The sequence below is a fragment of the Oryza glaberrima genome, chromosome 1 (assembly GCF_000147395.1).
Source record: "Oryza glaberrima chromosome 1, OglaRS2, whole genome shotgun sequence".
Lineage (NCBI taxonomy): Eukaryota > Viridiplantae > Streptophyta > Magnoliopsida > Poales > Poaceae > Oryza > Oryza glaberrima.
Genome location: NC_068326.1, coordinates 9,240,680 through 9,257,387, shown reverse-complemented (window position 1 = coordinate 9,257,387; position 16,708 = coordinate 9,240,680). Strand labels below are relative to the sequence as shown.

The 16,708-nt window shown below is 39.7% G+C and overlaps 1 protein-coding gene and 1 pseudogene across 1 annotated transcript; one reads left to right on the top strand and one right to left on the bottom strand.

The window, feature by feature from the left end:
* Positions 1-7,271: 7,271 nt before the first annotated feature.
* LOC127771538 (uncharacterized) lies at positions 7,272-8,180 on the bottom strand (annotated as a pseudogene).
* Positions 8,181-13,058: 4,878 nt separating this feature from the next.
* LOC127760506 (uncharacterized) lies at positions 13,059-14,751 on the top strand. The gene has a single exon (XM_052284781.1). It carries the CDS (start codon positions 13,074-13,076, stop codon positions 14,583-14,585), a length of 1,512 nt encoding a protein of 503 aa, XP_052140741.1. The 5' UTR covers positions 13,059-13,073; the 3' UTR covers positions 14,586-14,751.
* The last annotated feature ends 1,957 nt before the right edge of the window (positions 14,752-16,708 follow it).

The window sequence follows — 16,708 nt, the reverse complement described above, 5'->3', positions numbered from 1 at the left end:
TGAGGCTTGCCGCCCGTTACAGATGGCCAAACCTGTGCTAATGTGTAAACGGGGTGCTGGAGATGACGATGGCATTGTGGATCATGTCATAGATGTCAGCATTGCAAAACATCTTTTGTCACCTCTCCATGCTGTTGTTGTCCTCCATATGGATTCAGATCCCCACCCTCGACAATATCCTCATCGCCAAACCTCCGAGTTCTGGCGGATGATTATTTCTGCCGGGCACTTGGCACCGGCGGAGATCATAAACTTGCTCTCCTCGAAACCCTACCCACCCAACAAAATCAACAACCAGATCAATGATCCCCCTCTTAAAAAAAATCATGATCATGCAAATGACCCAACAATAAGATGGGAGCATGTAATACCCCGAATTTCGAATTAGTATATTTCGGGGAATATTAGAACAAATGCGCAAAACATTAAATTTTAAACCATTGTTCGATTAGGCGATCAGGAATCGTGGGCGCGTAGAGCTCGCCGAGTAGTGCAAAATAGACTATAAGTTTCTAGTAATCAAAGTCCGAACGAAGTCCCGGTGACCGAATTAATGTGGGACGTTCGATCTTCATTAGTCTTTCTCTATTTAAACAACAAAAGAAAAAAAGAAAGGAAAAAAAGTATCGCTAGCAGCTAGGGCTAGATGATGAGCCAGCTCGGCTCGGCTCGGTCGAGCTCGTTAAGATAACGAGCTGGCTCGACTCGGCTTGTTATCCTAACGAGCTAGAAGCCTAGATCGGCTCGACTCGTTTGAAAGCTCGAGCTAGCTCGTTTGGCTCGTGAGCCATGGGGAAAGAGAGAAGGGAGCTCGACGACGGAGGGGATGAGCTTGACCTCGTCGGCACTGCGAGCCCGAGGAGGAGCTCAACGACGAAGGAGATGAACTCGGGCTCGCCAACGACCATGGGGAGGATCTCGACGGTGGAGGGGATGAGCTCAAACCTCGCCAGTACTTGGGCCACGCAAAGGAGCTTGGTGGCGGAAGCCTCAAGCCTCCCGGCGACGGGCCTCTGCTCCACTCCGGCAGAAGCTGGCCTTTATTAAGTGCAAATGAATTTGGATCACAACTCAACAAACTCCACCTTGAGACAAATTCCTTCTTGTAGCTGAAACAATCCTTCACCCTGAACACAACAAAGACAAAAAACACTTTCGGCGCCAAATAGCCTCTTGGGCTAAACCACTATACCAACTAAGCTTGAGAAAAGCTCAAACTTAGCAACAGGAACAGACTTCGTCATCATATCAGCAGGATTATCATGAGTACTTATCTTGCATACCTTTAGCTTACCTTGCGCGACTACATCGCGAACATAATGGTACTTGATGTCAATGTGCTTTGTCCTCTCATGAAACATCTGATCTTTAGTGAGGCATATAGCACTTTGACTGTCACAAAACAAGTTAATTCAAGAATCAACTCCACAAAGCTCAGCAAACAATCCTTTTAGCCAAACTGATTCTTTGCATGCTTCAGCAGTAGCCATGTATTCTGCTTCAGTGGTAGACTGGGAAACAACAGGCTGCAATGTTGCCTTCCAATTCACAGCACAACTATCAATGGGAAACACATAACCTGTGAGTGACCTTCTCTTATCCAAATCTGCAGCAGAATCTGAATCCACATATCCAACAAGCCCTTTATCAGTCCTGCCAAACTTCAAGAAAGCATCAGCTGTGCCCCTGAGGTACTTGAAAATCCACTGAACAGCTTTCCAGTGTTCTTTACCAGGATTAGCCATGTATCTACTAACCAAACTCATAGCATGAGATAAATCTGGACGAGAGCAAACCATGGCATACATCAAAGAACCAACATCACTAGAATATGGAACTCTAGACATGTATTCTACATCCTCATCAGTACTAGCACATTGTAAAGCTGATAATTTAAAAAGAGGTGCAATAGGAGTACTAACAGGCTTTGCATCATGCATGTTAAAATGCTGAAGAACCTTCTTAATGTAACTTTGCTGACTAAGAAATAACAAACCAGAATTTCTGTCTCTAGTGATTTCCATACCTAGAATTTCCTTAGCAGCACCAAGATCCTTCATATCAAACTCACTACTCAACTGTTTTTTCAATGTAGTGATTTGTTCCTTGCTCTTGGCAGAAATCAGCATGTCATCAACATATAACAACAAGTATATAGGTGATCCATTAACAAATTTAATATACACACAGATATCAAATTCAGACCTCTTAAAGCCATGTGACAACATAAATGAATCTCCGCTCCACTATGGCAGAAGCTGGCCTTTATTAAGTGCAAATGAATTTGGATCACAACTCAACAAACTCCACCTTGAGACAAATTCCTTCTTGTAGCTTGAAACAATCCTTCACCCTGAACACAACAAAGACAAAAAACACTTTTGACGCCAAATAGCCTCTTGGGCTAAACCACTATACCGCTACGCTCCGGCCCAAGCCTCCCGGCGACGGGCCTCCGCTCCACTACGGCAAAAGCTGGCCTTTATTAAGTGCAAATGAATTTGGATCGCAACTCAACAGTTCATCTTCCTTTACTCATGTTAATGTATTCTCTTGCTATGTCCTTCGGTTCGGCCAATGAGTACGAACCAAGGAGTTATGTTCTTGCCATGTTTATAGGCTTGGCCATCATGAGTACAAGCCAAAGGAATTTTGCCTCTTTTGTTGTGTCCTTCATCTTAGCCAATACGTATGAGATAAGGAAGTTCGCTTCATTTGATAGCTTTTAACATGATTTCACACTTTTTCCTATGGTCCGACCAGATGAATACGGGTCTAGGAGTGGTTTCCATGCATACTCTTTTCATGTCATCCTACAATACCCTCTGATTTGGTCCCGTTAGTGGATACAAGCCTAGACGAGATTCGCTCTCAGGTTCAGTCCCCTACGAATGGATACAAATCACGGATACAAACATGAAATTTGCATAATTCACCATAAATTAAACAAGCACTTGCTTCGGTCACGCTCATGGCTTCAAGCCGTGTTAGTAGTGATACAGGCATAGTGATAAACAAAAATCAATTGAGCATATTAATTAGCACGCATATCTGCTAGTTTTGACATGTGTTCAGCCATGTTTCTCTAAATTAAAATAATGTGCCATTCACTTTGCCATGATCAGGAATAAGAAATAGATGCATGGTTGCACTCGTTTCCCCTGAGCACTTTCGTAAACTAAACATAAATTTTGCATAATTCTCCTTAAGTTAGACAAACACTCGCTTCGGTTACGCTTCACGGCTCCAAGCCGTGTGAGTAGTAATACAAACGGAGTAAAAATTAAGATAATTCAAAAGTGGCATGAATTCACTGCACCCATATGTTTGCTCGAAGCGATATACATTCCCTGCGTCATACATAAAGCGCAGTAAAAAAAATGATATTCATGCATGCGTGTTGTAGGTTCATAAGCCTCAAAAAAAAATAACTGACAAGGTTAAAACATAAATATATGCAAATTTCTGACAATATGTTGATAATAAGTATCAAATATCAAAGTGAACAAATACTCGCACGGTTACGCCTTCTGGTTTAGATCGCACTGGTAGTAATACATGTGAGTATTTTAAGAAAATCAGACAGGAGTCATATATGCTGCATATATTAAATGATAATACTAATTAACATATCCAGCTATATGTTATGTGCATAGGCTCCAGGAAAGCGAGTAATGTGCCATAAATACAAGCACTAAATTTCGCTCTACTTATATTATGCAAATACATCAAGCATGATAAAAATACATGCATGCGCATAAAAGCCGCTTCATAGCATTCAAATTAAATAAATGATAAAGTCATGAAACGTACGCCGTATCTAAAAATAGGGCGTCATCGTGATGAAAGAAAATTAAATGTCTAAGATATGCATCTGCTGGATTCCGCGCTTAGATCCTAAGGGAAATATACAAAAAAAAATATAATAGCATGTGCTAAAACATATACAGCATGAGCAAGGAGATCCACGCTCCCTGTATATACATAGACAAAAATGCCATGCCATCACGAACACCTGCCGGCAGAGTAAAAAACCAGAAATTATAAAATTACATAGGGCGTTCCATATTCTTGCATGTCCAAAATAAACATACAAATGAAAATCTACAGAAGATTCTACGGCTACGACATCTAGAGCTTTAGGATAGATTTTCCTTTTTAGCTTTATAGCGGTCATGTAATTTTATTCTATTTTTATGTTGGAATTCCTAATCAGGGGTTTTCTCTATGGAGATGTAATTAACAGAGTTTCTATGTAAATGTATGAATTCTGGAAGTAATGGACTCGCAATTTCTGATTTTTATTTATTTATTGCATTTAAATTAAATTGTCTCTAACGATTTGCGGATAACGGACCTACTATTATGGCTGTCCCGGTTTTCCTGTTGTCAATGGGCAATCTGAGTTGTTTTGTTTGGTTTTACTTGCATACTTATTATTCAATTGCTTGATATTATTAATCGTATGGCTCTGATGTTATGCTACTTATTCATGTTTCACTTTATATCCAAATTCACGATATTATTCATGTTTCATTATTTCAAATGTTTTATTTATATTATTCAAGGACCATACGTAGTCATGGGAGTGCAATTTGGATCTTTATTCATGATCCTTGAGAAGCGTTGATCACGCTTGCTCGGCTTACTGGTAATGCTAAGAGGATATTCGCACCTGCCCGGGAGGGAACTACTATCTTTTGACTTCTTTGGTTTAAAATAAAGTAAATCCAACCCTTCATATTGGTTTCTTATTGTATTAAACCTGTGTATGTTTTACTAGTTCAATATTGTACTTGCTGAGTATTATTTACTCACTCTTGTGCTTAATTTGGTTTTTAGGTACCAAATGATATTGATCGGCATGGAACGGGAGTAGCACCCCTAGACCACACAATATTATTACACACTATTGAAATTTAGTTTCAGACTATGTTTCTGATTAGCATAAGTTTTGCGTAGAACTTGTAAAGGTCATTTAAAGTTTTGGTCCTTATTTTCACGTGGAATTTATGGAGCTAGGATGGTTTGGATTGTGTGGATTATATCGTTATTGAGTTATCTTATAACTGCCTGTCGTTGATGTTCGTATTTTTAGGGGAGACTGCCGAAATTTCTAATAATTTTGGGAGTTAGTGGTTTTGAGTGTAGTTTTGGTGGCACTCTAGGTACGTGGTTACCTGGGGTGTTACAGAGCAGCTGGAATACTGGAGGCAAGACTTAGATTTTGGTGGAAGGAGGAATGACAACCATACTCTCTAGTGAGAATCTTGACTATGGTCAGGGAAAAACATGTTCCCGAGGTTTAGGAACTCGTTTGCGGATTTGTTGAAGGAGGAAGTGGACTGGAGTGAGCTGGTGACATTGAGGCACAAATCCGAGCAGAGGGACCTCATGATAAGGTGATGGGGAGGAAAGGGAAAGTCAGGTGAAAACCTCACCACCTCTGGGTGGTGCTGGTGGCGTGGTGGAATTGATGGATGTGGCATGTGGCACTATATTTGACTTGGCAACCAAAAATCTTATTTCCACACACAACGAGTCCATTTGCTTTGCGAAGTCATAACTCGAAGAGAGAATTAGGTCAATCTCTAGGGGCAAAATAAAATGCATAGTTTCAAAGGGAACTAAAGAATTAGACGGACGACAGACAAAACAGAAATAGAATTCGTGTATGCGCGCCTGCTTGTGCCACGTCAAAGACTTGTCGGAGATGAGCGATGGACAAAAATCCTAGTTGAAACACTATAAATTCTTATGATGCTCCCTCCGTCCTACAAAGACATCATCTATCCCCATTTCATTTGTCCCGCAACGACATTTTTTAGAGCAATCAATCCATTAGAGTTTCTTAAAATGGAAGACAAATGCATTGGGATTTACTAAGTGTAGGACAAATGCGTTGGTATTCGTTAAAGTGGATAACATTTGCATTGAAGTTTGGTAAAGTGAAGGGCATTATAATCTTTTTAATTTTGTATTAGCATGTGTAAAATGATGAAAAGTTAAGTCATTCTAGGATTGAGGTAGTAGTAGAGATGTGAACTTGTGATAAATGGATGGCAAGAGGTTTTTTTAGGGGAAAAAGATTTATTGGTTTAGTCGTTTAGCGATATTTTCACTTTGGCCCTCTCATGATATGGTGGTATTTTATGGTTTAGTCCTTGTGCTTCCAAAGAAAGACATGTATATTTTTCAACTCTTAAGGACTTTGTAAAATTCCACCGGAGATGGATTTTAATGTGAAACTACTCTCTTACTGATATGTTGCAGTAACGTTTGTTTAGTTCTAATTGTGCTTCCAAAGAAAGATATATATTTTTTTACTGAAATCCTATTTGTGAGTTAGTTACATGTCTAACATGGAATAGAATAACACCAACTTATTTTCTTGATATTTAATTTTCCCGCGTTCCAGTCCAAAAGTGTAGGGTGATAAAAAAGAAGAATAAAAGTGTATGGTGCACTTTTACATTCATAAGTGGTCATGGCACATTTAGGAGAACAAATAATCTAGTGTAATGGCTATGACTTATGAGGAGGCCAAAATACTTATGTTAGTATATTGAAACATACACCAGTTGTGCATGTCATGAGGAAACAACAAAGAAAGGCTGCCCAATCCTTGACTTACAGAAAAGATTTGTTAAAACAATGAACATATTGTACAAGGGACATGATTTTTCAAGGAAACATTGATCCTCCACTTAGGCGAGGAACCCACAGAAACTAGCAAATGCTAATGGAAATATTGTGCCCAAATCAAACTAATCCAAGGTTTGCTAACAAGAAAAGCCACACCTCTAAGGCGAACAAACTTGCAGCTCGAAAAAACACAAGGGCCAAGATCACATATCAACCCTTCTACGTCTAGTATACTAACAACCAATCCTAATAAACGCACTGGTACTAAATATGGATGCATTCAAGAGTCAATCTGATGAAGAAACTCAGAAGAAACACAATGTTTACATTTTCTGAACCAATCTAATGGAAAAACTCAGAAGGAGTCAATCTGAATATGTCTATGTAACATTTTCTAAACCATTATTCTGCTTGCACAATTAAATAATATTTTTAGGTCATGAAAATGGTTTACATCCCCAACACTACTAAATGATAATTTATTTTTAATTTGCAAATACTTCTCATAGAGTTCGACCATCATAGATATCCAACGAGCACACAAGGAAATGATTATGCATATCCAATGCTTATAGTTACTAATTATTCTAGCCAGATAGGAAAAATAAATTATCCAAATCTATGGATCATTTGCACGATCTAGATACACAAAACCTGTCGTTTGGTCTATTCCTCCTATGCTTCGTTGATGTAGTAGTGGCCCTTCTTTGCTGTAAGTTTGGTATGACGTCATGCATATCCACATATTCCACACAACGCTTCTTTTTCTCTGGATAAATATATATTGAAAGGTTATGCACAATTAGACCCTTTAGTGCCACTACGCGCCAGTAATAACAATAATATCAAAATGTGAATAGAGAATTAATTAACTAACTGTTTTCAGCTTCCTGGTAGGCATCATTTAGCTTGCGCTTCGTTGCCTCTAGTCGCAAATCAGCTATGTCGGTGTTGTTTCTCTTCCCTATACCTACCTTGCAGCCTTCTAATATTGTTGCTTGCCTTTCCAACTTCTGAAATCAAATCACACGACTATTAAAGCCTTTCGAAGAATCACAACAAAGTAGTGATTAAAATATTAAATATGAACTTACACTCACATGATCAGGGAGTGGCTTTCTGACAATAGCAATAGGATGTTGTTCTGTTATGGCTATAGCATGATGTTGAGCCTGTTTTGGTTTCGTGCCAAGACCATGTTTATTCTGAGTTTCTTCACCAAAATTGACTCCTTGATGTGTATTGACTATGTGTGGGTTTATTAGGCTTGGTTGTTACTACAGAAAACCTAGAGGCTGGCTTGGTATGTAATCTTGGCCCTTGTGTTTTTCCTAGTTGTAGGTTTGTTTGTCTTAATGGCGGGGTTTGTCTTGTTGGTAAACCATGGATTTTGGGGATAGTATCTACATTAGGATATGTTGTTTTGTTCCATAGGTTTGATTGCCTCATATTGGAGGTTCGTGTTGTCCTGATAAATCTTGTCACTTGTACACTATGTTTTCATCAACATTTGTTATTGGTTGTGCAATCTCCATTTTGTACCCATAACCACAATCATTTTCAACGTAGTGTACGTATTAGAACTATTACATGATATGCAATCCTATTAATCAATAAATCTAAGTGAAACATAATCTACTTTACAAAGATTATCTAGTGATAATTGTTTTACTCACTTCCATCATCATCGTCCACTTCATGCCGCAGCAATAAAAGAAAATGGAAAAGCAACAAAACGTTGATTGTAATCTTATTCAAGAGTAAGATTATAGGGACATTCATGTATATGGAACAATTAGTTGGCAAATTATATTGTGATGAAAAGCTCCATGGCTAGAAATGAAGCTTTTCATTTACATGTAAAAGTACCTCAGATACGTATTTCTTGGTAGTGAACTGGGGCAAAAAGAACACTCCCACATTCATAGGTGGAGTAGGAAGGACAAAGTCATCTTCCACATAAGATGGATTTGATGTGTAATCAAGTCACCGAGTTTACCTTCATTTTGTGTGTGTGTGTGTGTGTGTGTGTGTGTTTATTTATTTATTTATTTATTTGTGTGTTCTACACTATCTCTTATCAAATATGCATACTACAATTACAATATCTTTCAATGATCGTACTTGTCTAAACATTTTCAAACATGCATCCTTGGGAAAAAAAATATATGTGTGTAGTTTCTACACTATCTCTTAGATAATCGTTAATCTATGCCCTTAAAAAAGGAGGAAAAGAATGCTCAAATAACCGAATTTTTGTTAATTTTTTATATAATCAAAATTAGGATATTTCAACTAACTTAAACCAAAAATAAAGGAGGAATGGATAGGCAATAGTTGAATTAAAGTTTGAATGGCCAAACTGAATTTTGATTTTAGGTGGAAAGACTATTAAACATATAGTGGTTTTCAGGAAAGTGATCTGTGACTCATGGTCAAAATGTGGAATGGACATTTATATAGGGACTAAAAACAAAACCACTTAAGAGGTTACAAGGAATATCGAAAAATAATAGCGTATATGAAATAAAATAAATTGAATACAAGGCCTTAGAAACAAATTCTCCATCACAATCCATCATTACTACACATTTAGTTCTTAAAATGGAAGACAAATGTATTGGGATTTACTAAAGTGTAAGACAAATGCATTGGTATTCATTAAAGTGGATAACAAATGCATTGAAGTTTGGTAAAGTGAAGGGCATTATAATCTTTTTAATTTTGTATTAACGTGTGTAAAATGATGAAAAGTTAAGTCATTCTAGGATTGAGGTAGTAGTAGAGATATGAACTTGTGATAAATGGATGGCAAGAGGTTTTTTTTAATTAGGGGAAAAAGATTTATTGGTTTAGCCGTTTAGGGATATTTGCACTTTGGCCCTCTCACGATATGGTGGTATTTTATGGTTTAGTCCTTGTGCTTCCAAAGAAAGACATATGTATATTTTTCAACTCTTAAGGACTTTGTAAAATTCCACCGGAGATGGATTTTAGTGTGAAACTACTCTCTTACTGATATGTTGTAATAGTGTTTGTTTAGTCCTAATTGTACTTCCAAAGATATATATATATATATATATATATATATATATATATATATATATGTGTGTGTGTGTGTGTGTGTGTGTGTGTGTGTGTGTGTGTGTGTGTGTGTGTGTGTGTGTGTGTGTGTGTGTATTTATGAGTTAGCTATATGTCTAACATGGAATAGAATAACACCAACTTATTTTCTTGATATTTATTTTTTTCCCGCGTTCCAGTCCAAAAGTGTAGGGTGATAAAAAAAGAATAAAAGTGCATGGTGCACTTTTACATTCATAAGTGTAAAAAAGAAAGAATTGAATCTAGCTTGACTTTACATTGAAGATGCCGACAAAAGCTCAAACTTACTACGAAAAGCTAAACCATCATAAGCTATTCGCACAATCACAAGACATTGCCACACAATAGTTTGTTTTCACTATTGAGAGGAGTTGAGAATTAATCTACATAGTAAGGTGCATTAAATTTAAATCTCTAAACAATAATCACAACCTAGCTAGAGAAGGAAAAGATTAATAAATAGCTAGCCTCCATGTCATGTATATATACAGCTTGCTGAGATTGCATATACTTAGCCATTCTGTTATCTTGGCAGTTGCATAAGTTATATATAATAATCAAGCTGGAATTAACTAAGAGTGCAACGAACTTACTCGGCGAGATCATGTGCTATTTTGCATATTACTGGCGATCTATGCTTGTTCAACGGAGGAACAACTTCTACAGTCTGAGTACTCTGCGAGAAATATAATCGGCAGTTTAAATTCTAACATCAGTAGAGCAAACGAAAAATAATGCTCATTTGATCTTGATGCCCTTGATAACACTGCTTTAATTCAGAAAGAAAAATATCTTCATTTTGTTGGACTACGTACTACCTTCAACACCGAGATAGACAGTCGCATTAGCTGCAGCCTACTCAGACCGTCAAACAAAGTGTCTTCCAACTGCAAATGATCACAGAAATGCAGATGCAATTAATAATTAATAAGCCAGTAATATCTATCCCAAGAACATCATAATGCTATAATATCTAATGGATATAGAGGCCGGATTAATGAAAGATCCATTATGTAAAAAAAAAAATCTAATGCAACAGTACTGGATGGATTATGGATGAAAGTTTTTGTTCTTTTCAATTTTGTTTTGTTTGCTGATCAAGTGATGAACAAGATATATAGTTAGATAGATCGCCTTCTCCTTGTAGTTCATGATGATGTCCTTGATGCGGAGCGCCTTGTTGTTCACTTGGGTATCCTTCCTCGATCTCGTTGTAGAGAGCCTCGAGTATTTGTTGATCGATTAGGGATGACACCTTGCTGGCAGCAACGACGTTGGCATTGTCATGGTAATGGCCACTACCTCAGTTACATGCTGCTCAGCAATGGACTGGGGCAAAAACAATGCTGCCACATCCATAGGTGGAGTAGAAAGCCGAAAGCTAGTCATCCTTCGAAGTAGAAGGATTTGATGTGTTTGGAGAAGTATCTGCAAATCACAAATACTAACCATTTAGTTGTATTGGAAATGCAAACACATTTTCATTACCTAAGTAATAGTATTTAGTTGTGTAAGTAGAATAATAATGGTTTACAAAAATTTTAAGTACACATAACACAAGAGTATTGAAGTGGCCTATTTTACATGCATTTGCAGAATAAAAGTATTGCATGCATATCATGTAAAGGATTTAATATGTACCTCGTGCTGAAATGGTGGAGCTTCTAAGTACAATAGCCAAAATAATGAGGTGAATATTTCAAACCTACACCAGTTGTACACTTGCACATATGATGAGGAGGCAACAAATGCAGAGACTGCACAACCCTTGACAAATGCTGATGAAAAGATATTGTACAAGGGACAAGATGTGTCAAGAAAATAAATGTGTCTTCCACTTAGACAAGCAAACCCATAAAAATTGGCACGTGCTAATAGAATGTTGTCCCAAAGATTTAAGGATTGCTAACAAGATGAGCCCCACATTGAGGCAAAGAAGGCTAAGATTACATGTCACGCCCTCTACGTTTAGTGCATTAACTACCAAACCTAATAATCCCGTAGGAATTGAATATGCATTTATGTGTGTTTATTTATTTATATGTGTGTTCTACACTATCTCTTATCAAATATGCATCCTTAAAAAAAATCATAAATCACTTACAGTGTCTTTCTATGATCATACTTGTCTAAACATTATCAAACATGCATCCTTAATTCCTTAGAAAAAAATGTGTTAAAATTATGTAGGTGTGTGTGTTGTACACTATCTCCTAGACAATCGTAATAATACTTATGTGCATACCACCAATAATCTACTCCCTTGAAAAAGAGAAGAAAAGAATGCTTAAATACCAATTTTTTGTTAACTTTTATACAACAAAAATTAGGCTGTCTTGACTAGCATAAATAAAGAACGAATGAGACGAGGAAAGACAGTAGTAGAATTCAAATTTGTATGGCTAAACTGAGTTTTGATTTGGGTGGAAAGACTGCTAACATAATTATGAATGAGAGACAATATATTGATCCCGAGAGAAGCAATCTCTAACTCATGGTCAAATTGTGGAATGGTCATTTAGAGACTAAAAAGAGTTGAGGCATGTTTAGATCCATTTGAAATGGCAAATGGCAAAAGTTTTGGCATTGGAAAAGTACTAGTTGGTGTTTAGATGCATCCTAAACTTTTACCATTCTAGCACTTTTTGGTGGGGAGAGAGTGTGTGTGGTCCCAAAACACTTTTTGTCATAATTTGCTACTATAGACTAGCAAATGGCAAATGGCAAATTGCTAACTTTTGCTACTAGTGTTTAGATCCAGAATGGCAAAAAGTGCTCCAAAATGGCAAAACTTTTGCTATTTTGGAGGATCTAAACAGGGCCTGAGTGTGTTTCATTACATTTGAACTACACTTTTTGTATGAGTGATACTTTGTAATAATTGGTTGTAGCTCTTAAAAACAAGGAATAGAGCAAAATAATGTATATGAAAGAAATAAATTGAAAACTCAAGGGCATAGAAAAAATATCCTTCATAATCCATCCTTACTATACATTCAATTCAGTAGCTTCATATGTAGCTATTATTAGCCTATGGAGAAATCCTATAATTGGAAGCACTTTAAACACCCGTTTACCGCTTTAAACGAGATAAGAAACTGAAGTCTCACAAGGTTAATCCCTTCCTGGATTTACTTCTACCTTCGATCAATCAACCGCCAGTTTCGAAATTTTTTTGACCTCCGTACCCGCCCGCCCCCGCCGCGAGGCGCGAGGCAAGCAAAGCAGGCCATTCACGGTGACCCGGCCCACGGCCTGGTCACGAGTTGGGCCTACAAGAAAATATCGAAACGGCCCATACTTTATTGGGCCAAAACCACGAAATGATCTCCGCCTCTTCTCTCCCAGCCCATCTAGCGATTGAAACCCTAGCGAGGTTGGGTAGCGAGCGCACGGCGCGGCAGCGAGACGAGGTGTTCAACGCGGAGGTAGACGACGGCGGCGAGGTGGGGAGAGAGAAGATGCTTCTGGAGGAGCTTCTCCGGTGCCAGATCCAGGAGTGGTACCCCGCGTTCCGCCGCCACACCGTCCCCACCGTCATCCTCCCGCTCCCCGCCGCCTTCCTCCGCTACCTCGCCGGCCGGCCTGCCTACCCGGACACCGGCGGTGAACACCCCGAGGGCCGCGACGACGACGCCGAGCCGCTCCCCTTCTTCCTCCCGGCCATCACCTCCGGGCGCAGCGCGTTCCCGCCGGCGCACGCCCACCACCCCGACCCGGTCTCCCTCCTCGACCGCGACAACTCCGACCTCTTCTTCGACTCCGCCGACGATGACGACCGCGACGCCGACAGCCCGCTCAGGCCAGCCTTCCCGGAGCTCGAGGCCGCGGTTGACTCCGCCGTCGCGGAGCTCGGCGGCGCCGCGCTCCCCAAGCTCAACTGGAGCGCGCCCAAGGACGCCGCCTTCATGTCCGCCGACGGCACAATCCGCTGCACCTGCTTCGCTGAGGTCGCCATGCTGCTCCGCTCCTCCGACTGCGTAGCCCACGACCTCGCCTGCGCGCGCCCCTCCTGCAAGGACTTCGCGCCACCAGCAGGTGTTCGACGGAATGCTGCTACTGGTGCTGACGAAGGTGCTCGACCAAATGTCTACAAGAACACCAAGGACACTACTGAAGAGCAAACTGATCAACACGAGGCACTAGAGACTAGTGGTACGGGTGCTCCACCGAATGGAGGCGAGAGCAGCAATGATGCAGGTTCTATGAGTGATTCCAAGGAGAGCGCTGATAAGGGAGGCAACCAAAGTGCTGTGGACGGTGAAACGGATGATGCACCACAAGAAGACGTTGGAGAAGAAAGTAATTGGACGTGGGTCAATGATGGGTTCCAGTACTACCTTGCACTCCGAAAGTGGTACCCAGGCCTTCGTCCTGAATCAGAATTTCGATGCTTTGTGCGGCAGCGGAGGCTGATTGCTATGTCCCAGAGAGATCCATCGGCCTACTACCCATCACTGCCTGGGTGGAGTGCTGAGGTGCAACCGAAGATTGAGGCTTTCTTTGAACAAGTAATCGAGCCACAATTTGCTTCAGAGAATTATACATTCGATGTGTATGTGAGAGCAGATGGGCGGGTGAAGCTGATTGATTTCAATCCGTGGGGTGGGTATACCTTGCCACTGCTGTTTACATGGGAGGAACTTGAGCAGGAGGAGAGAGAGGAGGTGGATGTAAGAGTGGTGATGCAACATGGTGCTGTGAGGCCAGGATTAATGACAGCAGTGCCGTATGATATGCTGGATTGGGGAGAGGGCAGTGGCTGGGATGTGTTCCTGAAGAAGGCTGATGATGAGCTCAACAAACAGATGGCTTCATTAGGTGCCGATTCGTAATCGTGATCTGTAGGAACATGTTTGAAACTTTGAAGAGTCCAGTATGTCAATAACTTGAAGTGATGAATGCTGGTATTATTTCATCAGTTAAATACTACTGTAGCAACCACTGTAATCATGATGCTACCATGTTATTTCTTCAGAGAACTTCTGCTGTACTAGCTTACCAACATGTTTGACCTCTGAATGCTTCATGTAGCAGCTGTGACTTCGAACATCCAAGATATGATAACATGTGGCTGAATTTACAACAAACTTTTAGAAATGAACACATTGTCATTTTTGTGGTTTTCTCATGACTTCATCAATACTCCTGTCGTATCTACTTGTTTGTGTGCACACTTCAATTGAGAGCTGAAGCACTGGCTTTTATCTGAAAGTTACTAATTTCAGCTTCATTTTGATAGCTTGTACTGTGGACCTCAGGTGATTATATTAATTAGCTTTAATTTTGTTTTCTGAAGGGCATAGCCATTAATTTGATCCCCTGTCCTTACTTTTCATGATTGAATTGAGTTAGCCCATAGACAGGTTCCTGATGGTCACTCTTATTCATCTTGTTGCCATGTTTTTTCAATTGAAACGAGTGAAATAAGAGTTTTGTGGAAAGGCTAATCAGGAGATCTGGACTCACATTTTGATTTTGTAAATCATACTTTGCTAACAATTCAAACACATGGGACCAGATTGATGACCGTGTTTTTTTTCTTAGTTACACTACCACTACCAGCGCCACATTTCTTTGTAGCTGACAGCCAAATTTCCTACTGCCTTGGGGTTGGGAATTTCCAAATTTTACCCCAAATAAGAAAGATGGTGCTTTGATTCATGTAGGCTTGACCTTGATTTGATCTAGCTGGTCAGAAACACGGCCATTGTTGCAGAATAAGTGCATATGGTCTGCAGTTTTTTTCAAGGGAGCATATGTGTAATCTGTTTGTTTTGGCCTGTTTATCAGGCTGGGTGAGTAAAATTGCCTGATACCAAAAAAAATATCATAAGTTTTCTAGCTCTGTTGTTGCAAGTACTTTTGTAAACCTGTTTGTTTTGGCCTGTTTATCAGACTGGGTGAGTAAAATTGCCTGATACCAAAAAAGATATCATAAGTTTTCTAGCTCTGTTGTTGCAAGTACTTTTGTAAACCTGTTTGTTTTGGCATGTTTATCAGGCTGGGTGAGTAAAATTGACTGATATCAAAAAATTAATATCATAAACCAGCGTTCATTTGATCCAGTTTGCTGCTGCTGCTGCTTCGATCTGTTTCTGACCTGCTGCTGCTGCAACACAGCAACAGCCTGTAGTCCCGTGCGAAAGCTGTCTTTCGCTTCAATGATACACCACGATGTCAACCGACTAACCACATGGAGATATTTTTCTCTTCTTTTCTTTTGAAGGCCATCACATGCATGGGAAGGGAAGATGACGCTCTAATCCCTTGGTCATGGGCTCATGGCGACCAGGATGTACGGGCAGAAGCAGAATATCTCCCAATCTGGATATTATGTGGTCAAGACTCATGAGGTTACCAGGGTCTAAACTCAAAGGCCAGGTGACCTTAATAATCCTGATAGTCATCTACCAGCAGGGCAGCTAATATGCAGGTAATGTTAACAAGCTTATACAAGCCATTATTTAGCAAGAAACAAGATGGTTCAATAGGAGCCAATGAAGAGGGTCAAAAAGTTTCAGTTCAGTTACAAGATGGTTCAATAGGAGCCAAAGAAGAATCAGTCATTCAGTTGTTATATACTCCTTGTCCTTGGTCCTTTGGCAGCTCTGCATATCTGAACTGAATATATGAAACGGATACTTTGTCGGTAGAACAGCTGCAGAAAATCTGTTAGTCAAAATTTACGTTCTACTAATTATCAAGTTCATATCTGGAGGTTTACCTGTCCTTTTCGTCCTTTTCCCCCAAAAAATATTAGAGATCAAGGGCAGCTAAGCCGTGGAATCAACTGAAAACACTTGGGGAACTGGCAATGATTTGGTTCATGTTAAACAAAAGCATATCTACACATATTATCAGTCAAGGGCATATTCAGCTCCGCAGTAGTGATAAGCAGGTACAGATGCACGGAACAGATCACAGCTGTGCTCCATCTCCATGTCTTCAAATTCTA

Excerpts from the sequence above, each read along its gene's own strand:
- LOC127760506 (XM_052284781.1), top strand. The coding sequence starts at position 13,074 with ATGATCTCCGCCTCTTCTCTCCCAGCCCATCTAGCGATTGAAACCCTA.